A 27676-nucleotide genomic window follows, 5' to 3' on the forward strand; every position below is an offset into this window, starting at 1 on the left:
CAGTGCAGTGGTCTCACTTGAGGATAGAATTCACCTGATGATGGCCCAATGAGGTCAAAACATTGAATATAAATTAGTAAAAAATACATGTAAAACCAAGACAAATTGAGGAGTGTGAACATTCACTTTCAATGTGTAAATTTATGTACTACGTAAAGGCCTAGGGGCATTTTACTGATTTCAACTGCCGTAGTATTAAAATGCATTTTTAGTGAACAACATATTCATAACGTCTTTTTAAATTTGTATTATTGACAGATATGTTAGTAAAAAATAGGAGGCTAGCAGTATCTAAGCAACAAATTGTTTGAGACAGTACACATGTTTTCCTGCGGGAACAAGTAAATCATTTGCATATCAGCAGGAATAATGTATTCCCACGGCAACAAAAGAGTCCTTTGCATACCAGTGGGTGAAACTGAACCCTTCGACAAGGTGTTTCCTATTCAGCCCGAATGTAGAATATAACAGTCCAACTTCAGCAAGAGACCAGTCAGTTTAGCTTAGATGAGAGCTAAGAACAGTTGAGCTCTGAGCAGAGCAGAAGACACTTCACTGACATTAACGGTACGAGAGTATAACACTGAAGAGGAAACGACCAAAGACTTCATAAGTGCAAATAATTGTATTTGTGAGTGTCCAATAAATTATTCACCAAATCCGAAACCCACAAAATTTCTTGTTACATTGCCTGGGAACACAAATTATCCTTCATGTGTCTTTCACTGAACCAATTAACTGCATTAACTTCTATTGGCCATGCATTACATTATTGCATCAGCACACTGTTTGAGCCAGATGTTTTTTTTAATACTGTTGCCATTAACCTCCAAGTTAAAATATGGCCACCACACTTGTAGAAGCAGGAGATTTAAAATTACCTATTTCTGGATAATAAATTATTAAAGCACAGTAGATCACTGTAGGTCGCAGTGCAAGGGCTGAGAAGGCCCACCCCTTATACATTCAACTTCAAATTTAAAATATGGCTGCAGCCTTGTAGTACTAGGAGATTTATAGCTCCTAAATTATAATGATAAAGGTTAATACTAAGAATTGTTTAGTACAGTGGGGCCCCAGTTTAAGGTTTTCCCTTATTTAGCATTTAATTTCATTGATCCCAAAGCCAATACCATCAGTATTCATTCTTATCCATTTATTATTTTCTTCACTTTAATGTTCAAATCCATTTCTCCCTCAAAGAAATCTTAAATGGGTGTTTCACTGTATATTAAATATTGCATAACAGTAGATCCAAAGATTGCTAAATTCATGGTTCCACTGTCATATCTAGTTTTATGTATTACACCATTTTCAGAGTGTAACTTGCCTTTGTTGTTATCTCATTTGGATGTTAATTTGACACAGTGATACTTGCATAGGAAATGGTGCTCCACTGAAAAAACGTAGGATTATTCAGTTCTGAGACTTCTCACGGTGGTGTCTAACACTCTGGATTGTTGAAATTTTGGACTTTATCCATCATCTGGCACAAAATTTCAGACACTAGATCTGTTCCCATGCCCAGATGAGGAGGGAAGGCACCTGCTGAGTTGGGCCCATTAGAAAGAGCTGACAGTCACTGGACTAGTGATTGAGGTTTACTCCTTGTTGGACCCAACTCAGCAGGTGCCTCCCACCCTTTCACATGAGCACAGAAACAAATTCAGTTTCCAGAACGTTCTGTTCATTAGGATATCTGATGACAGATAAAGTAAAAAAAAAAACCTCAATAGTCACAGATGTAGGATTATGGCCATGAATGTATGGGTGCACATGTTGTAAAGATGTCGGCAGTTTAGAAACAACTGTTGTACTTTTACGTGTCTTTTTAAATAATGATAATCCACCAGATGTATATGTATTTTTTGCTTCATTTTTGTAAAAAAAAATTGTTATGCTTGAACCATTTCTGAGGTAAGATATCTCTGTTATTATGTGATATTACTTTAAATTCACTGTAATAAATTTATACATTCAACCTTTGTTATGGGAGCATTCATATTTGAAATGCAAATTATTAGGTATGCTAGTTAACACACTTAAGTTCCACTAGAGACTATTTTATTTAAATATTTAATTGGAAACAAATGGATTAGCTAACACTTCATAGTATTGTCTGTCTAAAACATCTTTAAGGGTACATCACACACTGAGTAGACAACTCCATGGAAGAAAAGTCCTCTCTTCAACAAGATCTCCAGTATGGTGAATTATTTGCACACTGAAATTTTTGCCACTTGAATGTTTTTAGTGTGATTAATATCTTTTTCCATTGTAGTGCAGAAAACCAAATGTTCCTAGGTTAAATCTTAACTTTTATGAACACCTGAAAAACACAGTCTTTAAGGATTCACCAAATGATGTACACTAGAAGTACGTCACAGAAATTTGAGGAGTGGGGATTTAGTAGTGTTTCTCAACCACCGGGCCGTGGCATCAATTATACCAGGCCCTTGTCTTATAAAAAAAAGAATTACCAGGCTGCGGTCTCACAAAGGTTGAGAGCCACTGATTTAGTACATATGACAGTGGTCAGGATATGTTCCAAATTTCAGTATCTTCCAGTGGGCACCATGTTTACAACAGATTGTTCATTCCAAATCAACTGTTAGAAAACAGAGAAAGCTACTGATTATTCATAATGAGAACTATCTGAATTCTGTAATGTTACCCAAGGTAACATGACCTAATATAGTTTCCAAATTTTTGTTTCATTTAAAGTCTAATACAGAACACCATCTCTCTTTCTTGCTAATGTCAACATTTATGGTGTTGCTTACTGCTGCCTGACCATCTGGCAAGAGAGAAAGAGCTAGTGAGGATGATTTCTGAGACAGGCATGATAGTAACTAGCATGGCCTGCACAAATGCAAGCTGAGGAAACTGGTGCAATTTCCAGATGACCATAGCCAGTGAAGCTCAGTTTCCCTCTAAATGAACAGTAGTGAGGTCAGAGTCAACCACATACCACTTACCTCACCTCCTGTGTCAGAAGACACTAGACTTCCAGAGAAGCATATATAATCTACATATTCACACTTTTTACTGTCAGAAGTAGTGCATGAGAATTCATCATACTGGTTTTAAGTGATTTAACTTCTATAATTCTTGTACTCTGGTTTTTACACTACAGTTCAATTCTAGTTCCTTGAGTATAATGCCACATTCCATATTTACTCCATGTGAAATGAATGCAATTCAGCATACAAAATGTAAGGCTAGGTGCTTACCAGATTATAGAACCCAAGACATAACCAAAAGGGAACAAAACTGTCAAGCGTTTGTTCTGGTAACTATCCCTACATCCTTGTCTTCATTTGCTTTCCAGGCCACAAGTTACCTATTCAGGGAATTTATGTATAGAATTCACAGACCCTTGTTATAAATTATTTTATTAAAGGCGTACACACATCTGATACATTTGTTAATGTACAGTTTATGTACATACAATTGTAATAAATGATAGCATTCCGAAATGTACTATATTAATATTTAATTTAACTTCATTTTTAAGATACTCCTTGTGTTTAAGAACCTTGTAATTTAATATCAAAACAAGTGATAGAGGACATGGGACACATCAACATACAACACATCATTCTTAATTTATTTTCTTTTCAGAGTTAAACAAATCAGAGTCATTTTTGTGTATGAGTAGGCCATAATAATGGTCAGCTGCTTCATGCCTGAAAGCCAGTTTTCTTCCAACACATCTGTCTTATCTCATAATTTTACGTGGCCCAAGTGCAAACCAAACATAATTCTGTAGGACAGAAATTTACAGATGGTACATACAAGATATTCATCCCTCATTATATGAGCTCTATTCATTCAAGCAAATAAGAGAAGTGTTGTATGATGCAAATTAGATTTGTATTGCATCATGAGCAAGAGTCGATTTAGCTCAGTCGATATAGTTACTGGGCCACAAGTTAGTAACCAAAGAATTGGGGCGGGGGCTATTCCCAGCAAAAGGATGAGAATATTCTCTTCTCCAGTGTCCAGGCTTTACACTTTGACCCATCCAGTGGGTACTGAAAGCTCTTTTTGTTGGGTAAAGTGACTGCAGTACAAAGCTGATCACTCGTTTCCATCTGGTGCCAGGGTTAAGAATACATGGAGCTACACCTCAGTCTCCCATACACCTTCATGGCGTAGGTCTTAACTGAGACTCCGCATGCATAATAAAGAATGAGACTCATGTTTTGTGCACTTTTTATCTGCATTTTGCATCTGAAGTTCAGTAGTACAAAAACTATGGCTTCATCATCATCATCATCATCTAACAGTTCGGGAGCTATGAAAGATAATAAAATACAAAACATATTACATAAAACGACATTAAAAATGACAGATTTCATACTTCGTGGTCAAGTAATACATACAGATTATTCTAATACTGAGCAAGTCGGCACAAACTGTAATACTTCTGACCTGTATTCAACAGGTGCCTGGTTCAAATATTGGCTCAGATAGACTATCCTGAATGATTTTTCTCATGGTTTTACAAAGTCTCTCCAGGCAAATGCCACAACAATAGTACCGTAACTTAGGCCTCAACTGATCCCTTCCAGATCCTTCCTGGTTCATTATTCACTATCATCCAATCATGTGATGCCATATGGCTGAAGCTGCTAATTCTGAAGCCCTCCCGGTACTTCTCTATGTTTAATTCTTGTTCACAGTTCACTGCTGTCATGGGAAACCATCGTACCTGATAGATAACTAACCTTCATTCAACGTTCATCAATCAATGCCAGCCTTCAACAGGTTCAGCCCTGAATACATTACCGTCAAATATGTACTGAAAAGAAAATGCACTATCTTAAGTTTCAATTTAAAATTTCCTTACTTTACATGTTTTTATATATATTCTACAAGCTGCTGAGATTGGGTGAAAAACTAAAGAGTCTATATTAATGCCAGTATCACATTCTGGCCCAAACACAAAAATCAGCATATTTTATGCCATTCAAAACAGTCCTCAAAAACTGCAGTTTTCTTAACCCTTTAAAGCCTGAAATCCTACATACTGTAAGACATCAAGGAGAGATGAAAGAAGTGCCAAGAAATCTAAAAGAAAAGACTGTGGGAAGAGGGGTAGAGTCTGGAGACTTTTATCCATTTTTATTTGTATAAAACAAATGACGCTAAGAGGAGAAGATAAGACCCCTTATGAAGCAGGGAACTTCAAAAACTTTCTGTCCCTTTGAATTACACTCTAAGTAAGTTTCACTTTCTATGTATGTGAAGTACCCAATACTTCAGTTACATCAGTTTTCAAGTATGAAAAGCATTATATAATATCTTACATTCTGATTTCCTCTTTGATACAGAAAGCGCCTTCTTGATGGCAGTCCAGTCCTCCAATATGTCTGCATCATTAAGCATATAGACAATGTATGGACCAGAGACAGTGACTGGCTTCTTGCGGGACGAGTTGAGAGAGTCTGTCATCTTTCCTGTACCTCCAGCACCACGCCTAATTATCTTGCCAGCACTGTTGTAACTCTGCTCTACCAGCCAGAGGTCAGCACTGATGTCAACATTGTTGCGATCTTCCTCCAAGTGCCTGATTTTATCTTCTAGGTCACCATGTATGGAGTCCCACAAAAGGCATTTTTCACTCTAAAATGGGATAAATTCAATTAACGTATTCTAAAATTTCTGTGACCCGTGACTTGTTAAAATGTTACATATATTCACAAATAGTTTACAACAGTTAAATTAAGGTAATTTAACTATGTGGAGTAATATTTTCTGGAATATGATACCATGTACAAGTTTACCAATGTTACAGAGGAAAATCCTGCTTTAATCTTCAGGGCCAAGAGTTAAGTTAAGCAAACAGCAATAATACCTGCTTGCTGCTTACTCCAGAAATTCCAAGATACCATATGGAACACAAGATCTAACTGAAATTGCCCTTGATTTGACATGCTCCCTAACTTTCATTTGATTCACGCTACTAACATTAGATCTTCATGTACTGTAAACTATCGAGGATAAATACCTCATAGTTCTGTGACGCTGCCAATTCCTCAGCCTCAAATTTATTACGAATGTTTGTGAGTCGAAATTCACGTAAAACTCCTGCCACTTCTGTACGAATCCTCATGTTTTCTTGTAGCTCTTCCAGTGGTTGCAGGTATTCTTGTGCACGTCCACATCGTACTTCACCTAACTTGGTGTCTACTTGAGTAATACGTTCCCGATATAATCTGATTAAAATTCAATCAAGGATACAGCATGATGATCAATAAAAACGTGCTTTACTGTGAACACTGAAAAATTACTACAATGCTAACTTAAGAATTTGTATTTGGAAATTATACTTGAAATGTGTACTAAATATAGGAAAGTTTATTAGCATTTAAATATGTTCTTTATATGAAAGACAACAGTGAATGCAATTTAATCTGTGAAATCCAGGTTTGGTGCAACTTGTGGTTGACTACTGTGTAACTAAGTCTAATGGCACGAAAACCCTAAAAATCCTCAGTATAGCTGGTGTTCTGGCCAAGATTTAAACTTTAGTCCATCCTGAATATATGTCTATAACATTACTGCTATGTCAACATGCTTGGTGTGCCCGCATGGAATCTGTTACTTATTGTCAATGAACTTATTACATAAACTGAGAGATAATAAATCAACTTATGCTTATAAATAAAACATACAATGATTAATGGTGCCAGAATAAGACACATGACTGAAATTAAGAAATAGTAAATTATATTTCTAACAAAAATATTTACTTTATCAACTGTATCAGCATAACACTTACTGTTCTCGAAGGAGAGTGAACTGCCTTTCTAAATCGACTAAATTGTCCATGCATTCTGTTCGTCGTCTCTCACATTCCTCTTCATCCATCTCTGAAAATTATTTCCCCTAATAAATTTTTAATGTCACTCATAGTACCCAATATTTTATTTTCGATTTCATGTAGCATTATACAATAACTCTGTACCTGAACTGTCATCTGAATCTGATGGTGCATCGCTACTGTCACAGCTGGAACTGGATTTATCAGATTCTCCTGATTCATGCTCCATCTCTTCTCCGTCACTATCTTCTCGGTCATCTTTGATTCCATGCATGATGTGCAAATCTGTCCTTCAAAAACGAGTAACAGAATACAACACAAATGCGACCCATATAAAACTCCTACATCACAAAAAATCACTCACCAGAGTGAACTGCATAAAATTCCTACAAGTACCGAATTTAGCAGATAGCATTCTATTCTGAGTAGGAAAGTTCACGTCATTTTTCGTAATTTCAATATTACATGCGACCGCCAATTCAGTTCTGGCCTAGAAACATAAAATCTTACAGTGATAGCTGGCCGAATAGTATAACATCAAACTGGGCGTCCTGCCGAAAATTCTACGTTTCATGTTTTGAATCAGATATTAAGTGGCTGACTTAAAAAGTCTCATACAACTCATAAACCTCAATACCGTTGCACATAATACCACATTATACCTTAAATATTAATGATAATCAATTAACTGCTCCTTTACTAGAATAAATCTCACTATAAACTACTACCATTCTAACATAACCTCACCTCACAACGCTCACAACCTATGCAAAACCGGCACCGATCAGTGTGTATAGATACCACGGAATATGGAAAGTTCCATGTACCGCCAAGGACTGTGAGCACACGGCGTATTGGCACATCGTCGGTATCGGTCGGTATCTGCTTAGGATTCGAACGGACCATGGCCTGGTATAGCTTACTGTAGCCAAGGCCTAGCTTAACCTGATGTCTGATAATAGGGATATGAAATTCGGAGTGAAAGCTGTATTCTTTCGATATATTAGAGGTCTTCAGTTAGGATCAAGGTTTTGCTGTGTGGTTTGTGTGTTGCTGTTTACTTGAAATTCTCGTAGTTCGCATACTTCTAATTAAAAAAATCGAAAATTATCAATTAGGGAATGTAAAAAATAGTTACACAGTTATAAATGACCACTAATAAATGTTATATACAACATAGAAGTAACTTAACGAAAACATAAGTATTGGTATAAGCAGTTTCACAAGGCTATGACATATATCCCACAAGCGGATGTTTAATAAGATAACCTCCACAGAGGTTAAAAGATAAATATTTTGCAGTATCCCAAGCAGGTCAGTTGGTGCTAACATGCCTACCACCCAATTTAAGTAGCATTTTAGTTCCTCAGGTAATTACAAATATACATACAGGTATATTTTTACAGGTTAATACCATTAGAATAATACAATATATAGGAATTGCAATGTAGAGTTAAAGGTTACTTAAAGGTATAACATCAATAGTAGACCATAAATTAAAATTTCTTTGTTTCAAAGTACAAAAATCAAGCCAGATAAAATACATTGTAGTGGATAAATTGTTTCTTTGATGTAAATTATGATTAAACATTGGAGTTAAATGGAATCATACAGAAAACTAATTTTACTTTATTCCTTTTCAAAAATTGGAAGGATTCTTATCTTTCACAAAAAAATCACATCAGTTTCTTACTTCACATGCTTTATATGGCCATTGTTACAGATAATACATATACGTAATAAGTGATCTACACACAGTGGAAATGTCTGAAGAAAAAGATTATATCAAGGTGTGATCATTGCATTAAAAATATTTCTGTTGCTCTCAACAGTCACTAGTTTACATGCCATTTCAGGTAGAATATTTACTTCCAGCTACTGAATAATAATTTTTTGTTCATATACAGTAGAGTACAATGCAAACTTACAATTAGAATTTTCATTTTGTGCATCCTGCTATGTTATTATATACAATGCTTTATTATAGTCTGACGCAACACAACAATACAATGGTCAAGGCTCAAATTAGCTTAGCTACATGTTTAGCTATTGAGTTGCAATCTATATTCCCTACAGAACAGACTAAATACATTGTAAGATGAGGCACCAGCTAAACAATTAATGTCAAAACTATACTACATCTATACCACGGGCCTCCAAGCAGTCTATTACATGTATACAAGTCTAGAATATGCCATTATGGCCGCAGGAATATAACAAAATTGCAGCAACTGACTTGATTATATGAAATATCACATGAAGAGTTTTTAGCCTTGTTTTATGCCATAACTTTCGTTTTTATAATAAGCTTATAGTTCATTGTATTTTTTATACCATGTATTTTATAATGTTCGAGTAATTATCGAGTATCCAGCTTCACCATTGCATTTGCAGTTTTGTAGTGTGTGAATATGATAATCATGCATTTGCCTGATGATGACTTTAATAGCCAAAACATGTAGCTAAGCTAATTTTAGTCTTGACCATTGTATTGTTGTGTTGCAACGGACTCTAAAGGGGCCCATACACATACGAGTCTGGCTCGTGAGTCCGGCTTGGCGAGCTTGACTCGGGAGCCAGGCTGAGATTAATTTCACCACACACGCACGAGCTGAGTCCCAACCTTGCTTGTACATTTCAGTATCCAGAATGATTTCATCGAAGCAAGTTGCAGCAGCGGTGATAATACTAGATGAATGTGGTGTGTTCAGGAGAAAAAAGAATAGAAAAAAAAGGGAAATGTGGGCTAAGAACTGGTTGTTAAGTAGAGACAGATTTACACATTTAAATTTATTGAACTTTATTAGAAATGATAGACCTGACGACTACAAAAACTACTTCAGAATGTCAGATGAAAACTTCAGGTATTTGCTAGCAAAAGTAAAACCATTCATAGTGAAACAAGATACTGTGATGCGGAATGCTATTACACCTGAAGCACGTATAGCAGCGACTCTTCGTTTTCTTGCCACAGGATGGTCATTTGAAGATCTCAAGTTTGCCACGATTATATCACCTCAAGCTTTGGGAAAGATAATTCCAGAGACCTGCAAGGCTATATACAAGGCTCTAAAAGACGAATATTTGAAGGTAAGAACATTTTAAATATGTACCTAATATTGAATACAGTCAGTAGGGAGGAAATACAGTTCCCGGGTCCTGTTTTGGGGAGTGTACTGGGTAGTTCGATGGACCTGGAGTTGCTGATGGAATTGGTTTTGAGTACGTGGACAATGGAGAGGGTGTATCACTTGACCTCCAGGCACCAGTTATATACCCATAATCAGAAATAAAAGTCAAAGGTGTAAGATTACTCTGCAGACCTTTAAACAGAACATAATCAATTTGTCAGCAGTGTCCCTCTGAGTGGCGGGCATGAGACGCAGTTTTGCAGCGTACGTTTTCCCTAGGGCGTCCTATTCATCATCTTGCTGGTTAAATACAGCCATTGCCTTTTGAATAAGAGTCTGGAACTGTTTTTCTTCAGCATGGACACTCCTAGAAGTTTTTGAAGAGGTTTTCTTCTTTTTGGGAAATGGAGACTGCGATACCCTGTCCGAAGTTTGTTCACCTTCATCTAACGTTTGAGTAGTACCATAGCGCAAGCAGTTAGTCGCTGGCTTCCCACCACAGCGGCCTGGGTTCGATCCCGGATCTGGTCAAGTTGGATTTGTGGTGGACAAAGTGGCATTAGGGCAGGTTTTCTCTGAGTACTTTGGTTTCCCCTGCCAATCTTCATTCCATCAGTTGCTCCACAATCACCCTCACCTATCATCTGGGGCTGGTACAATAGGCCAGAAGTGGCCGCAGTGCAAAGGACTTAGTCCCACCCCACTAGCAGTAAGAAAAAGTTTGAGTTATCTCGCCTTCCCTTGCTTCATCCTGAAACAAAATGAAAACTTAACCGGAGAGTGCATTAGTCGGCTCTGGGATGACCGGTTGCTTTAAAAAAACAAATGTGTAACTAGCTTCCCTGCTAGCCCCCAGTATCTAGGTGTGACCAGAACGGTCATTGTTGCATTCTCATTATTATGTTGTTCTGGCCATTGAGCTCACTCTCAACTTTCCTGCCGCTAGCCTCGCGGGAAATATGTTTGTACTTCCATCTCCCCCCCCAGCTTTTCAAAATTGTATGACATAGTATATCCTATGTGTTAATGACAATTATTTGAATTAAATAGTGAAACTTGTTTAAACGTTTCCTCTTCAGAAGACCTTCATTTTTACTCATTATGGTTATTACATGCTGGAGGCTAGCAATAGCAGTAGTTAGTAGCAGAGATCTTTTATTAATATCTTTATAACAACTTAGGTTTAGTATCCTGAAATATTTTCTTTTTTCCAGTTCCCAACCTCTTCAGTAGAATGGCAGAATATTGCAAAGGATTTTGAATCAATGTGGAACTTCCCCAATTGTGGTGGTGCCTTGGATGGTAGGCATGTGGCTATTGTTAAACCTGCCAATGAAGGGTCATACTACTTCAACTACAAGGGATACCATAGTGTTGTTTTGCTGGGACTTGTAGATGCCAACCTGACTTTTATTATGGCCGACGTAGGATGTAATGGAAGAGTTTCAGATGGAGGTGGAATAGAAGAGACAACGTTTTACAGAACATTGAAGAATGGCGCACTTGCCCTTCCGAAAAATGATGATACCGTGGGGAATATGAACTTCGTTTTTGTTGCAGATGAGGCTTTTGCGCTGAGGGAAAACATTTTGAAACCTTTCCCCTGTAAAGACCTGACCCATGAAAAACAAATTTTCAATTACAGATTATCCCGCGCACGACGATGTGCAGAAAACGCATTTGGAGTGCTTGCAGCACGTTTTCGTATTTTTCATACAACGATTAATATGCAGCCATTGAAAGTGAATGACATTGTGATGGCTTGTGTTGTTCTACACAACTTTCTTAGAAGGAACCATGGAACCCAGTATACTCCAGGTTCAATGCTGGACAGAGAAGATTTAGAAGACACAGATGTTGTTGAAGGTGACTGGAGGAATGAGCAACCTGAAGGACATTTTGATATGATTTGCAGTGTGCGCCAGGTGACTCCTGCTACGGAAGTGTCTGCCAGTCGAGATAAGTATGTTGAATACTTCAATGGGCCAGGAAAGGTACCATTTCAAAACAGAATGGTGGGCAACAGATTAGTCCGGTAGCATCTTTGGCTGCACAGTAGCTTACATTAGCTTATTTCAGCTGATAGTTTCAAAATAAATTTTGAGAGATCCTTAAATCGTGTGCTTTACTTTATACAGCCTACCCTATTTAAATAGCTCTGTCAAGCTAGTCGCAGCCCCTTATATGAACCTACTTCCTGTGTTTTAACAGATTCTCATTACACTTCTAAAAACTGTCAAAAACTCCGGGCTTATGAATGTTTTGTTACACATGGAAGCCGACATGGTTCCTCCGTAGTACCACAACTCATCACACTGTCTGTTCGTGTGGCATGTAGATACACGAGTCTGGCTCGGGACCGCCCACACACATACGTAGCTGATTCCAAAAGTAAGGTCTCCAAAGCGCTGGGTAATTTTTCGTGTGGCTATTGGCAACCCTGTTGCATTTGTTGCTTCCCCCACTCCCTCCACTACCACCAAGCATGCGCGCACATAGCTAGGACGCTCAGTCTTGGCACGGTTGCCGTTAGAAATGGAGCTCCCGATTACTAAAACCGCGAAGTGTGAGATTCGCGCAGTTATTCGGTTTTTGAACGCAAAAGGGACTAAACCAATTGAAATTCATCGTCAATTGGTGGACGTGTATGGCGAGTCGTGCATGGACATAAAGAACGTCCGCAAGTGGTGTAGGGAGTTTGAATCTGGTCATACTGCAATACACGACGAAAAAAGAACTGGGAGATCGTCAATTTCTGACGAGACAGTCGCGAAGATTGAGCGAGTCATGCGTCAGGATAGGCGCATCACACTCGATGATCTCTGCATTTCGGTTCCCGAGGTTTCCCAAACCACCATTTATCGGGTTTTGACAGAGAAGTTGAATTATCGGAAGGTGTGCGCAAGATGGGTCCCGCGAATGCTCACGGAAGACCACAAACGGCAGAGAGTTGACTCTTCCCGTGAATTTCTTCGCCGCTATGCTGACGAAAAGGACAACTTCTTGAATTCAATTGTCACAGGCGACGAAACCTGGGCGTACCACTTCACACCTGAGACAAAACAACAATCACGTCAGTGGCGGCATTCCTCTTCGCCTAAGCCTCGAAAATTCAAGCAAACACAGTCTGCCGGTAAAGTCATGGCAACTGTGTTTTGGGATCGAAACGGGGTATTGTTGGTTGACTTTATGGAAACTGGGACCACAATAAACGCTGAGAGATATTGTGAGACACTGAGAAAACTCAGGCGGGCGATTCAGAACCGGAGAAGAGGGATGTTGAGCAAGGGCGTAAGCATTCTCCACGATAACGCTCGCCCCCATGCTGCCCGACAAACCGTTGCTCAACTGCAACAGTTTGGATGGAACATCATCACCCATCCACCCTATAGTCCGGACTTGGCGCCCAGTGACTACCATCTCTTTCCAAAGTTGAAAGAACATTTGTCTGGAAAGCGCTTCAACGACGACGATGAGGTGAAAGCTGAGGTTCGAAGTTTCCTGAACAGCATGGAGGTGAACTGGTATGACATGGGCATACAAAAACTGCCACTGCGCCTACAAAAATGCATCGACCGAAATGGCGATTATGTAGAGAAATGAGTACATGTTCAAGATTCAACTGATGTATCCAAAATTGAAAATAAATGTTTATTTTATATTTTCGAACATAGGAGACCTTACTTTTGGAATTACCCTTGTACAAATCAATAGAGAGCCCAGCAGGTCTCGTGGCAACTCACACACGGACGAGTTTGGCTCATTGGAACCCGAGCCAAGTCGGACTCACGAGCCAGACTCGTACGTGTATGGGCCCCTTAATAAAGAATTGTTTACAATTAGAAATTACCTTCATTAAATGGTTTCTTACATACAGCTCATTAATTTTATTTTGCCCTGATCTTTGAAGATGAAAAAGATGTTCATTGTGAAATTTGAGGATCTCACAACTGTATGTATGAGGGTTCCCGTCTTTTGGATGTGATGCCGTATATCTGGTAGAAAGGTCCTGGTGATTTGGATGAACTCTATACTGAAGAAGGAAGCAGGAGGTTCCTACCGAAGCCAGTATCATTCTACCAGACTACATCATGTCACATCCCAAAGTATAGTTATCTTCAAAATACTAGTTTTTGCTAATTTGAAGTACTATGTATTAAAGGAATAAATGGTAAAATTAAAATAAGAATATGCTTGATTGTACATTGTACTTTATTCATAAAAATCAGCAAGTGACAATAATATGAATTCCACAATATTTTAAGGGTAATGGAACTGTGGCTGTAATGTAATTTAGTTATAAATTGTCTTAATTTTCATAAAAAAATAATTTTTCTTGTTTCACTTGACAAACACAACAGAGTGCTTTGTCATTTAATTGCACTAAATGGTGATGTTAGAGAATTTTAAAATTCCCTTTAATACTACATTTTACCAGCTTAGGCATTGCAGTGCGCATTTGGTTTGCTGCATAGCATGGAAATGATCTCAAGATGAGAAATTAAGTATTTCCAGCAAATGCCCAGAATTTATCACCTAGTGTTTCCATCCATGTAATTTTCCCTGTCTACAATTGCATCCATTACTGAATATACTTCTTAGCTATGGCTGGTAGAACTTCATGGTCTTTAGCCCATTGTCGACTAACATCATCGCTGAGATATGGTTGGCCACTCTGTACAGTTGTACAATGTCTGTGAGACATTTTAAAGTTAACACTTTGATTGTGCAAGTATTTAATCTTGTAACCAACTGATGGCAGGTTTATTCTCTCATGTGATTTTATTGAAGAAAATAAAGATGATGTTATCCATTTGTTTAATTAAGCACCTTGCCATGAAGATATGGGGGAGTGGCATATAGCTCCATGCATTGTTAACCCCACCACTAGGTGGAGGTGAGTAGTCAGCTTCACACTTCAGCTGCTTTACCCTCTGTGGAAGGAGCCCCTGGTACCCATTGACATGAGACTGGGTGAGCTTCAGGGCAATTCTGGAGAGTGTGCAGAAGACGGAAATCTCTTGTTTCTGCCAGGAATCAAACCATAATTCCCCTGTTATCAAGCTAATAGCCTAGTTACCATACCAACTGAGCTGTCCCAGTGCTTTGACAAACTAATGCATTTTATTTATCAATATACACCAAAGAATATCCAAAAATAAGAGTGTTGCAACAGCAGGGACTTCCTCCCATTTTAAATGTAGCTACAGAGGCAGGTGGGTTTATCATCTAAAGAAGTCTTCTGAGGGTTAAGTAGATATTAGCTGCTGCAACGTTTTGTCATTATCTCGAAGATTAGTCCATGAAATTTGCATTTCATCTACAGATTTTGAGAATACAAGAGACTGCTAATATAAGGATTGTGTGTTCATGTGTGACATGGACAAGTACTTTCAGTTGTGATGAATTACTGATTGACGGTGGGTGTTTGCTATGGAATATTATATCAGAAATGTTGGTTTGCAGAATTTGACTAGGAGGCATAGTAGGTGATGGGTGTGATGAGTAAAAGATCGTTGGTTTAGTTACAGCAGAATCTATACTGCACAGAGGAGGAGCATAATATGAAACAGATTTCTGTTGGAAATATTTAAATATATTTTTGAGAGATGATTCACTGCAACTAGCATCTGGACCAAACAAAATTACCTGTAGTTTATTCAGTGGTTCCATTGCTTTTGTATTCAAGTGCCTTAATGGGTTTCCAATCATTCGTAATGAAGTTAAATTGGTAAGATTAATGAAAGCCTCAGACGATATGGATGTTATGTTGCAGAATGAAATATCAAGATGAGAGAGAGATTCGGATATAAGGATTGGTCCTGTGTTAGGTATTGATAAACTGTTATTCTTCAGGAACAGATATCGCAATTTTCTATTATATGCAAATAACCGTGGTGATATGACTGAAATACTGTTATTGGAGAAGTCTACATACTTCAGATCATCCAAACCAAAAAACAAATTTGAATTTAAGCCTTTTATTAAATTATTTCCACAATTCAAGGCCTCCAGTTTTCTGAGCCCACGAAAGGCATATATTTCAAACTCAGTAATATGATTATCATTTATTTTCAGTTTCATTAAATTTGGAGTCCCAATGAAAGCGTCATGTGGTAGAAATGTTATTTTGCAGAATGATATATCCAGGACAGAAAGTGATACAGAGAATAAAAATGGCCCTAATATTGATATCTCGTTATGGTTTAAGTACAAAAAATCCAGCTTTTCATTGTTCCGAATAACTGTTGGTGGTATCTTTACAATCTTGTTATGTGATAAATCCAAATATGTCAAATTGACTAGACCATCAAAAGCCTGTTCATGAACTTCTCTAATGCCATTATATTGCAATAACATAATTGAGACGTTTGAAAGTCCATGAAAAGCATAGTCATTTATTACGGTGATACTGTTGAACATTAGAGCAATTTCTTGAAGTTGCTTGTCAAAATATTGAGGGATTCTAGTGAGATTGTGATCCCAGCATACAGCAATTGACTTTGTATCACCACTGTCACACCAGCAGGAATCAGGGCAAACCAAGACATCTGCAAGCACCAAAGGTAGAACACTTGGTAATGCAACTGCAATTACCACAGCATGGTTGATCCTTCCAGTGACTGAACTTGGAGTTGCAGGTAACCACATCTGAAATATAAACCGTGGACAAGTAAGGAAAAACCAGATCTAGAGTTTGATAAAATTTGGGAGGTATCCACAGAAATATTTTTGATCTAATTAGTTTCAGCCATATCATTCCAGTGTAGGTCTTTCTTTGCTTGAATATCAAATTAGATACTTACATGAAATTTCTCAGAAACTACTTATAGTACAAAAACATGAAGATAAAGGTTAAATTCTGTGTGCCTGATAACCGCACTATGAAGATGTATGCGGAGTGAATGTATAGCACCATGGGTTCTTAACATCAGCACTAGATGGAGACGAGTGATCAGCTTCAAGCCCTGTCTGCTTTATTCTTGAGGTAACCAATGGCACCCATGGGATAGGAAACCAAGTGGGGCCGAGAACTGGTCTGAATGCTGTGAAGAAGGAAAGTCTTGCCCCTGCCAGGAATCAAAATCCAATTCCCCAGGCAGCCATAACCTTGTCACTATACTATATGAGTCATCTTGGCTCCATTAAAATGTGTACATGGCATAAAATGTAGATCCAACAAGATTAATTAGGTTTATGTAAAGTATTTTTTACACTGTTGATATGTAACAGGATTTAAAAAAATATACATTTATACCTCTGTTTAATGCAATCTACTGGTTTTTCCAGCAGTACAATGGTAGAAAAATTGCTTATTCATGTTTGTGGTTTATGATGTCTACTGGTAATTAACACTGTTGGTAATGCAGAATACAAATAAATAACACTCTACTTTCATTGTCTTGTGTGTTCAAACTATCTGCCACCTAGAGAGATACAGACTGCATCTAATTTGAATAAACAGGATGCCTTCAAGGACCTTACTACTACCCTGTTAATGCACTATAACCAGCCTTTCAGTCATGTGAACTTCTGGTGTAAGAATGAAAAGATTACCATGTAATATAAGATTGTAAAGTTTTTTGTTTCAATAGAGCTGTAAAAAATTATGCAACTTTTGCTAAGGTCTGTTTTGTATGAGCAGAATGTAAAATAACACACCTACATGTAACGGCCTTTCAGAATAGTACTTCTTTTGGCTTGTTTTGGACTTTATCCATTGTCTGGTATGTAAAAGACAAAAGACCACGACATTTTGGAGACTGGATCTGTCTCCGTCTTCAGGTGGGTAGGGAAGGATAAATGGGCCCGTTAAAAAGAGATTGAAAGTGACTGAGCCTAGCTCTTTCTAACGGGCCCAACTGAGTAGGTTTATCCTTCCCTACCCACCTGAAGACAGAGACAGATCCAGTCTCCAAAATCTTATGGTCTTTTGTCTTTTACATACCAGATGATGGATGAAGTCCAAAAGAAGTACAGTATACACCATCGTCAGGATAATTTCAAGTCTATCTTTCAGAATATGTCTATCTTTGTGTTTTGCCTGAGGATGGAGAAAAAGCCAGTCTCTGAAATTATTATTTAGATCTTATATTTTAAATCTGGCAATTGATGAAGTCCAACTGAAGTGCCATAAAGAAATCTTGTACCTTAACCTTTTCTTTTATGGAATTCAGTAATGACGAACCACTACAGCAAAGGAAAGATATATGCTGTGAAGACAACATAAACAGCATGGGGCAGGGCTTTCTTGAGAAACTTAGTTTGTGAGGTTGTAAAGAAATTGTTCACTTCTTATGGGCCCCAAACATTCATTATTTTATGCACATAATTCCAACACGGGAACCTGTCCTTAGCCAGATTTAGTGAAGATCCGTTTTAATATTATCCCACTTGTACCTAGGTTTCCCACGTGGTCTCTCCGTTTTTGGTTCTCCAACCAAAATTTTATATGGATTTCTTGTCTCAGTCATCTCATCTTTGATTTGATAATGCTAACATACTATTCGTCCTTCTTGTTGAAGACTGCTATATTCTCTGGAGGCCTGAAGTGTTGGCAGGCAAGAAGCAGCAGAAGTTAATTCATCCTGTGCTATAGAGTGACTCGTGATTACAACAAATTTAAATTGAGACTATATTAGTAAATTGCCCCTACACACTCAAACAGGATATAGAACGTACAGTGAGGAAAGCCAATCTGTCAGTTGAGCAGTGTCCATGTCTCTTTCATATAATGAGAAGTTATTGCCCTCAGTTTTCTAAGGTCATAGGGAAGTCCATGGTGCAGGGACCTTGAGAAGTTATTAGTGACTCTGCTACTCAAAATATTCCTTCCCGTTTGTGGACTTAAAATGCTGATTACTGCAATCAAAAGAGTTGGCACTGGACCCTGTCCTAAGCCAGATGATTCCAGCCTACAACCTCCTACCCTATTTCTTTGACATTCACTTTAATATTATTCTGTCTATGACTGGAACTTTTAAATTGTCTTTTCCTTTCAGGTTTTGTAACTTGAGCCTTGCATGCATTTCTTGTCCTTCAGATGTATTTGTCTCATGCTTGACTTTATTGCCCCCAAAATTAGTGCTAAGCACATATTATGGAGCTTCTTACTGTACAATTTTCTCCATCCAGTTACTTCCCCTGCACCATGTCCAGATGTTCTTCTTAGCTCTCTTGTCGAATACCTTCAAGAAGTGTTTTCTCCAGAATGTGAAACATTGAGTTTCATACCCATAGAATAATAAGTAAAATTACTATATTCAATAAATTGTGTTATCTGCACATATTTCCCAGAAACTACTTAGTGGATTTCGATAGTTGGTAGTTTACAATAAAAGTTGTTGAATGAACCTGTCATTTGTATATGCCCCTAGTTTACATGAAATGACCTGCAGGCAAGTATATGGTTAGTGAAAGTTCTATGTCTGAATGAAGCATAAAGTCCTGAAGAATTATGGAAGATGTAAGAATATAGATCCACGCCTTCTTAACCTTTCCAGTGTGGGTAGGTGGAAATATGGCATCATGCTCCTGATATTACATATTCCATATTAAAGAATTTGTGGTGACCAGTAGCTAAAAGGTGGGCATGCCTCTGCTGCTAATATGCTCTAGCCCATATCTTAAATCACTGTTAACGACTGAGCTATCGCATTTCCTTTTGGCGATTCCTAAACGAAATTTAACCTCCTCCCTACCAATTTGTATACATCGACGTTTTGTTCACCTTTTCTGTATGCATATCCACGGTTGCAAATATAATCGCACTAAAGATGGCATTTCAGTCAATTTATTTTCAGTGTATTTCATTAAATGTACGCTATAATTTGGCGAAATGCACAACCAAATACTTCCATACTCCAGTATCATATCTGTTGCAATCGTTGTACTATTAGGTTTGCAGCAATCGAAATGAATGTTGAAACTTCGAAATATCGATGCACGAAAAATCGCAAAGAACTCATTTCGAAAATGTGTGTTGTTAAATTGGATAACTTTTTACAAAAGCTGGACTCACATTAGAGCGAGTTAATATTTGGTATTTATTACGCCATACTTCAAACAAGCTGCGCCAAAAATCTGTCAAGAATGTGAATCCAAACCTGATGGATTAGTTGTGGTAAGGACAAATAAAATGTATTTGGTCACTTGGATTTTTAATGGCGCCATTTAACTTCAGGGGCTTTATGTCGGTGATAAGTGAGTAATAGTGAAAGAATGAAGGTTGCTATATTTGGGAAGCCCTGCTGTGTGGAGTAACAAAGTGTATGTAGAGAACCATATTCCACTCTTAGTTTTCACTTAGCATTTTGTTTTATAGTTTTAGCACCCTCTTTACACTAAGTCTCCCAATACCTTCCCAAGTAAAATTCACAAAGAAAAAAGTGGTTTTGATTGTATCCAATTTATAATATTGCAGGTTCCTAGCCAAACACCGGTATGTTATACTCTTAAATGTGATGCAAGTTTACTACATGTACACGTAAACAGAGTTGTTCATTATCTCGTGTGCATAATGTGTAGCGTCACAGGTAGATGAGTTTTGTTCGAAACAACTCACTGTGACTTCTCATTCTACAAGCATGTGTTCAGCAGTCAAGTTTCCCATGATCTGATACTCAGGTCATCGACTTTACTTGATTATCTGTTACCGTACAGCCGCTCTGCTACCGTAATTTATTGTAACATAAAATGAATAAGCCTTTGTGGAGGCACGTTTTGCAAATAGTGTGACTTCTTTAGACTTTGCAGGTAGTAATGTTGTTTATCGTCGTAGGCATATGTAATCTAACGTTTACATCGTGATGCGGACAGTTGATCTTATTGGTATTTTATCTCCCGCCACCCCCACAAAATAAATAAAATTTAACCTAATTTTTATCACATCTGAGATGTTCACCGCGTTGAAGATCCACGTTGTTGTTTTATGATACCGTATTATTACTAAAAAAAGGTTACAATATGTACCATTTCTTACAGGTTTTACGAAGCATGCACCGTGTCTTTGTCGTGGCAATATATTCTTGACGAATATGATTATCAGTGTGTAGCTTTATGAGGTCTGAATGTATTTATTAATGGCGTCAGTAACCCACATTATGTAGCGTCTAATAATACGTATAATTATTGGTGAAAAATTAATTGTAAACGATGTAAAAGGAAGCGACCGTGACGTAATTTGAAGTGGTATCCGGAATTTGCTTGGAGGGACCGAGGTACACCACGAGAAACCTCACAGTAACTGGTTTTAGGGTCGAGATGTGAACCCTGAATATAAGTATATACCGATATTGCATATGCCTGTTGAACAGGAGTTGCAGGAAATATGTAAGCCTAGTAATGACATATTCTGATTTCTGTTGATCAGGCTGCAGAGAAAAATTTGTCTTCTTATTTTACGATGATTCCTTGATGATGCATTTAACTTCTGCTACTCTTTTAAAATACTAATCTTACTTTTATGAACCCGAATAGCTCACCCAGTAAAATGACTCAACTGTTTGGTGAGCTGCCACCTCGTCTGTATCGATTCTGGAATAATCCTAGAATTCGACCTAAAGTTGTCCCTGTACTTAATTAGTTAAGTACTGTGCCCTGTATACGTATGGGGTATGGGAGGTGTAGCTCCACCATTCTTGACTTCGGCACTAGATGGAGGTGAGTAATCAGCTTCAGGCCCGTGCCGCTTTACCCACGAGGAAAGAGCATCCGGTACCTATTGGATAAGAGGCTGGGTTGGTCTCAATGCTAGTCTGTACGCTGTGGAGAAGAGAAAAATCTTTGCTCTGCCGCGAATAGAACCCTCCATCCCATCGCTATACCGACTGAGATATCCAGACTTTATAGCCTGAATTACTGACAGTGCCGTTAATTAAACCATTAATAAATTAAATGGAAACACTTCCTTAAATGTGGAGCAGTGACTTTTTGTTTGTAAAAATGCGGTCTTAAAAATTCGAATAATCATATTGGGTAAGCCAGATACCTTACTACAAGGACGTCCCTTCCGGGAACTGTCCTTTCTTTTCATCTTGTTTGCTGTTTCCGTAACGCTGCCAAAATTCCATATTGACTCTAATGTGAATACAAAATAAGCTAACTAGATAATCCTTCATTCAAACTGGAACGGTTCCGTTTGTACTAAATGCCGAGATCAGACACAGTAAGATAGCCCGTAGTTTTCCGTTCATTAGGTACAGTAGGGGGGGAGATCAAGCCATGTTATTTTGGCCCCTAGGACATTATTACTCATAAATCATTATAAATATTAGACATGTAAGCACTCTTGCCTTTTAATGCAAAATTCCAGGCATAACGTCGCATCAGATATAGTCTTTGAAATATTGATACACAGTGTGTCCAGGTTCTGTTACGACTGTGTACATTAAAAATACAAGACGTGAATTATTTTCAAAATTTCACTCTTTTTATTCAAAATAGTCTTCTGAATCAATATATAGCTGGAATCGATTGAAAGGTTTTCGAAAACAGTCACTGTACTCCTTTTGTGGAATCGCATTTAAAACTGCGGTGCATTCCCTTTGGATGTCCTGGATGGTGTCGTGAAGGTCTCCTTTCATCACCAACTTACATTTGGGAACAACCAGAAATCTGCTGGAGCCAAATCTGGCGAATACAGAGGATGATCAAGGACTGTGGCCAAAAAATCGCGCACAATCTTCGATTTGTGGGGTGGGCCATTGTTGTGGAGGAGCGACCAGGAAGCTTGCTCTCGATATTCAGGTCGAATTCAAAGAATTCTCGCCAACAGACGATTGAGAACTCCGAGATAATAATCAGAATTCACTGTTTGACCTTCTAGCAGAAATTCCTTGTGAATGATTCCTTTGGAATAAAAAAAAAACGGTTAGCAGTGTCTTTACTCGACTCTTTTGCATTCGCACTTTCTTTGGTTTTGGCTTCTTTGGGCTCAACCACGCTGCAATCTGCCGCTTTATGAGAGGCTCATATTGAAAACACCACCAGTAACAATCGATTTTGTAAATTTTGTATCACTTTGGGTCGACCGTCTTTGCAGTGTTTCACTCTGGCATATTTTTCATTGCCTGAGAGCACGTGCGGTACAAACCGTGCACAGACCTTCCGTTTGCCCAAATCCTTGGTCAAAGTTTGATGCACAATACTTTTTTGTATTCCCAAAAAGCTCCTCGATGAGTCTTGCAAAAACACATCTGTCTGATGCAAGGATTTTGGTCACTTTTTTCCCATTTTCTCCAGCGCGACTTGTTCCCGCCTTTGATGCACGTGGAGCGTCTTCAATGTCCCTGCCGTCATGAAATATAGCATACCATCGAAAAATGTTTGAGAGACTCAAACAATCCCTACCGTACACACTTTTCATCATTTCGTATGCTTCTCTGGCTGTTTTGCCTAACTTCAAACAAAATTTGATGTTAGCTTTCTGTTCAACCGTCATTTTCCGACGAGCGTCAAAACGGTCAAAACAGTACTGTTACATTCAAGGTCAGAATACATGATGCAGCGATGCTTGTGCTTTGAAATTATAGACGGCCACAGCTGAAACGTCAAGAATCTTAACGTCACAACTCGCCAACAGATGGCATTGCAGGGCAAAATAAATAAAAAAAAAAATCCTAACTGATCCTGGACACACCGTGTATTGTGACGTGCTGCCTAAAAGCCGGACAATGGAGCATATTTCAGCGTTCGTTGCTGGTCAACGGATATCATTTCCTAGACAGCGGAATGGAATGCAGCATTTGAATTGTAACAGTGAGTTTCCGCGGTTACAACAAATTTTTCGAAGCGTTGTATGACAACGGGAAAACCAAAGAGTTGAGAAATATGTTCCATAAGCGGTCCGCAAAAGGCAAATTCAAGGGGATTCACTGGACCAGACAGAGTTCTGGAAGTTGCCGAGAAGAGTTCAGTTTGCATCTGACCGTAGAAGAGTAGTCAGAAGGGTCAGTGGTCAGTTGGCTTCGGCTATAGCAGAAGTAGTAATTGTGACAGTGAAGTTGGAATAATTGTACATGCGAGTGTAAAAGAGATTGTCCAGTAAGCGTCTTAGCAAAGTCCGAGACCCGCGTGAATTTACTTGTCGCGTTACATAGGCAACACTCGACAACTGGTCTCAGAATATTAATAACTTGCTCGTTAGTTCATATCACTTCAGCAATTCGCCACTGTTTACATATGTAAGAACTAAAGATAAATTGATAAATAGAAACTTGATTAAATGAACATAGCTACGACATATAACTAATGGAACAAATTGATTGGAGCTGTATATTTAAACTCCATTTTAATATTATCCTCCCATCAGCATAGGACTTCCAAATGGCCTCGTCCCTTCAGGTTGCTCGACTAATATCTTATATGCATTTCACATCGGTGCCGTGCGTTCTATATGCCTTGGCCATCTCGTCCCAGGAATCGATTTAATCTTTGCGACACTGTTAATTCCTGTTTGAGAAGAAAATCCATTTTTATATCTCAGATTCCCATAAACAAAACAATTCTGTTGTCTATTTCTTGAGTAAGCAAACTTGTCTAGTTGAATAGTTGGTTTTATTCAATCGACGGCCCTGAATCTCGGTAATTAGACAAAAGATTTCTAACTGCAATTCACAGACCTCCAAAGGATTGCCGGGTAAGAGAATCAGTTTTGACGCAGATCGGATGAACGTTGCTAGAGTGACCGTGAGAATCCGCCTGCAGAAATTGGGTCAGGGCTAAAGTACCCAGACTAGCCGCGTTACCTCACGGAATGCTAACAGATACTGGCGACAACATAATACTCATGAGTTTTGGCTAATCAGTTAATCAGTGACTGTTAATAATAGACGTGTAATATCTCTGTGGAAGCTTGTAACACCGTCACGAATATTTGAAACGGAAGTATAAGTAGATAAAGGCCGCTCCATAGCTCAAGCGGTTAGTCGCTGGCTTCCCACCGCGGCGGCCCGGGTTCGATCCCGGGTCTGGTCAAGTGGGATTTGTGGTGGACAAAGTGGCGCTAGGGCAGGTTTTCTCCAAGTACTTCGGTTTTCCCTGCCAATCTTCATTTCACCAAATTCTCCATCATCATAATCACCCGGGTCATCCTACAATAGGCCAATCAGTGGCCGCCGTGCCGAGTGGACCCAATTGGACTGCAGCTCCACTAAGCGAATTTAAAAAAAAATGTAGATAAAACAATTTGCCATCTGAAGTTGAAAATTTGCTTGAATTCCTTAGCGATAACTTTCATCGTGGTCTAGACGAGTTTATCTGGCTTCGATTTAGACTGTTCGTCGCCCATGATTTTCTTGCTTCTGCCAAAGAAAGAAGTACGTTTTCATTTGTTCTTTGCTCGGAATTAAATAAAATGAAAACATAATGGAGAGAGCTGTGTTTGTATGTCCAAATGTTTTATCACCGGAACTACGTGACAGATATCGATGGAATCTGTTAATACTAGAACATTTTTCGGACATTAATTTCTGTTCATATTAGTCGACTTGACATAAATATCAAACCGAACTTCAGGGATAATCGAATAAAAGGAAATAAGATAAAATAAACGCGTAAAATATTGATACACGATCCGATTCTCGAGTATCAAACAGTTTTCTTTTTATGTAATATTTCATTCATTCATTCATTCATTCATCAATGGCTCTAGAGCCCTTTGTTTGATCCTGGCCTCTTCTTCAGTTTCGTAATCTTTTTTACACAGACGGTAGGACTCCTTGGACGCGTGATCAGCCCGTTGCAAGACCGCTACCTACACACAGACACACACACAGACGAGTGATCAGCCCGTTGCAAGACCGCTACCTACACACAGACACACACACAGACGAGTGATCAGCCCGTTGCAAGACCACTACCTACACACAGACATACACACAGAATAAACGCACACACAGACATGCATGCCTTGAGAGGGATTCGTACCCACGACCCCAGCGTTCGAGCGCGCGAAGACACTTTACACCGTAGACCCCGCGGCCACTGTGATCGGCGTGTAATATTTATAACACGCCATTATTTATAATTTCGGCCAATAAATATGTGACTCTAGTAAGATTCGATCTCAGGCTTACGTTACCGCGAATCCGGTACGCCGAACTATTTAGTAAATGTAACACAGGGTTTATAAAATTGGAAGTAACTGAAGTAGGAAAGCAGGCTTTCTGACCGAACTCCTTTTTTTTTTAGGCTACTTTCCTTATCTTGAAAAAATGAAAGTAGGCTTATGCGATCTTCCTGCTGTCTGTGTGTTAGTGTATCCCATCCTTTAATTTCTGAATGTCTGGACCGATCTTTATGAAACTCGGTGTATATACCATGTCACCTGAGCCGATCTCAACGGCGTACTTCATAAATCCCTCTCATCAGTCTGTGTGTCTGGTTATGTATCCTCTTTATTTGCTACGCAACGGCTGGGCAAAAATATTCTTCAGAAATTACAGTCGCTAACCGGGTCAAGAAACTTGCAGCATTTTATGCAACCCTCTAGATCATTACCGTGTGCATAAGAGCCTGCCACTGGTCTCTATCTTGAGCCCGAGGAATCGAATCCACATATTCACTCCGTATTTCTTTAAGATCCAGTTTCATATTCTCCCAACTACGGCCAGGTTTTACAAGTGGTCTATTTCCTTAAAGGTTTTCCTACCATACCTTTATGGTCTTTCCGATGCGTGCTACATTCCTAACCCATTTTCCCATTCTTGATTTGTTCATCCAAATATTTGTCGAAGAGTAAAAATTATGAAGTACTTAGTGTGTAGTATTCAAATGGTATTAAGTATACAAAAAGATAACTTTCATGCGAAAAATAGAATGCAATATAATCTTGTCCATGCAATTATTAAATATAACAAGATAAGAATTTATATTTTTAATTTAAGAACTCTGCACATCCACCGGTTAATAATGCATAGAAGCAAGATGGTGATGAGCGTAATATTCGTAAGCTACGCTCCATGGATAAATGTAGTGAAGGTCGCGTATTTATCCAGAAGATGACATAACTGCCCTAAAGCTGAATGAATTATGCAGTTCATGTTACACTGTAAAGTATACACATCAAAACATACTTGAAGTTGTTAGAAACGTTAACTGCGAAAGAAAACTCACCTCTGTACACAGCTGAGTCTCTTCTCCGCTTCTAGTCTACAGGCATCATACCTACTTCATGCACTGTTGATACTGCGCCTCAACTTGCATGACTAATTATTTAGCAACCGCGTTGTAAATTCTCTTGGAATGTAATGGTGCTTTATTAGTTAAGCTGCATATTGTACTGGCAGGATGTAAATATGCAGCTTAGAAACCAGTGACGTAGTTTTACAGCGAATGCCACAGTAGTCGAATGATATTGTCGTAACAATCACAACTGGGCGTACGTTATGCTCTACTGCCCCCGTACACTCACCTTCGAGACACAGTTTCATGAAGAGTACATATATCCTCCTGTAGACTGGTTTGTGTTTTGTTTTCTTTCCACAGTTTTATGCTCCAGAATTGTACAAGGTCCTCAGAGTTACTGATTTTGTTTGGATTGTTAGTGTATTATACTACAATGCTAATCTTTCTATATAAAAAGGCTAAGTTGTCCCTGTGATTAATTAGTTAGGCATTATGCCTTGACGGCAAATGGGGGGAGTGGCGGTATAGCTCCACTTTTCTTGACCTCGACAGTCGATGGAGGTTAATTATCAGCTTCACGCCCCGG

General features: G+C 38.5%; 3 protein-coding genes across 12 annotated transcripts; 1 reads left to right on the top strand and 2 right to left on the bottom strand.

Moving 5' to 3' along the window:
- Positions 1 to 638: 638 nt before the first annotated feature.
- On the bottom strand, positions 639 to 27318 carry LOC111866710 (breast cancer metastasis-suppressor 1-like protein). Of its 7 annotated transcripts, XM_023855915.2 has the most exons (6): positions 7580 to 8197; positions 6977 to 7122; positions 6791 to 6881; positions 6017 to 6224; positions 5316 to 5631; positions 639 to 4807 (listed from the first exon to the last, which is right to left on the bottom strand). In XM_023855915.2, exons 2-6 carry the CDS (start codon positions 7104 to 7106, stop codon positions 4797 to 4799), a joined length of 756 nt encoding a protein of 251 aa, XP_023711683.1. In that variant the 5' UTR covers positions 7107 to 7122; positions 7580 to 8197; the 3' UTR covers positions 639 to 4796. The 7 variants fall into 7 exon arrangements, with proteins under 7 accessions (XP_023711683.1, XP_033608274.1, XP_023711681.1 ...); XM_033752383.1 differs by lacking the exon at positions 7580 to 8197 and adding an exon at positions 27079 to 27318 and having other exon boundaries at positions 639 to 5631; XM_023855913.2 differs by having other exon boundaries at positions 639 to 5631; positions 6977 to 7117.
- Positions 7867 to 12494, top strand: LOC111866708. The gene is made up of 3 exons (XM_023855906.2): positions 7867 to 7873; positions 9807 to 9922; positions 11178 to 12494. Exon 3 carries the CDS (start codon positions 11229 to 11231, stop codon positions 12000 to 12002), a length of 774 nt encoding a protein of 257 aa, XP_023711674.2. The 5' UTR covers positions 7867 to 7873; positions 9807 to 9922; positions 11178 to 11228; the 3' UTR covers positions 12003 to 12494.
- On the bottom strand, positions 14855 to 20173 carry LOC111866706 (leucine-rich repeat transmembrane neuronal protein 4). Of its 4 annotated transcripts, none has more exons than XM_023855901.2 (2): positions 19694 to 20173; positions 14855 to 16614 (listed from the first exon to the last, which is right to left on the bottom strand). In XM_023855901.2, the coding sequence occupies exons 1-2, from the start codon at positions 19706 to 19708 to the stop codon at positions 15280 to 15282; spliced, it is 1350 nt and encodes a 449-aa protein (XP_023711669.1). In that variant the 5' UTR covers positions 19709 to 20173; the 3' UTR covers positions 14855 to 15279. The 4 variants fall into 4 exon arrangements, with proteins under 4 accessions (XP_023711669.1, XP_023711671.1, XP_033608271.1 ...); XM_023855903.1 differs by lacking the exon at positions 19694 to 20173 and adding an exon at positions 19078 to 19681; XM_033752380.1 differs by lacking the exon at positions 19694 to 20173 and adding an exon at positions 18364 to 18551.
- Positions 27319 to 27676: the final 358 nt, after the last annotated feature.

The sequence above is a fragment of the Cryptotermes secundus genome, unplaced genomic scaffold (assembly GCF_002891405.2).
Source record: "Cryptotermes secundus unplaced genomic scaffold, Csec_1.0 scaffold66, whole genome shotgun sequence".
In the NCBI taxonomy this organism is placed as follows: Eukaryota; Metazoa; Arthropoda; class Insecta; order Blattodea; family Kalotermitidae; genus Cryptotermes; species Cryptotermes secundus.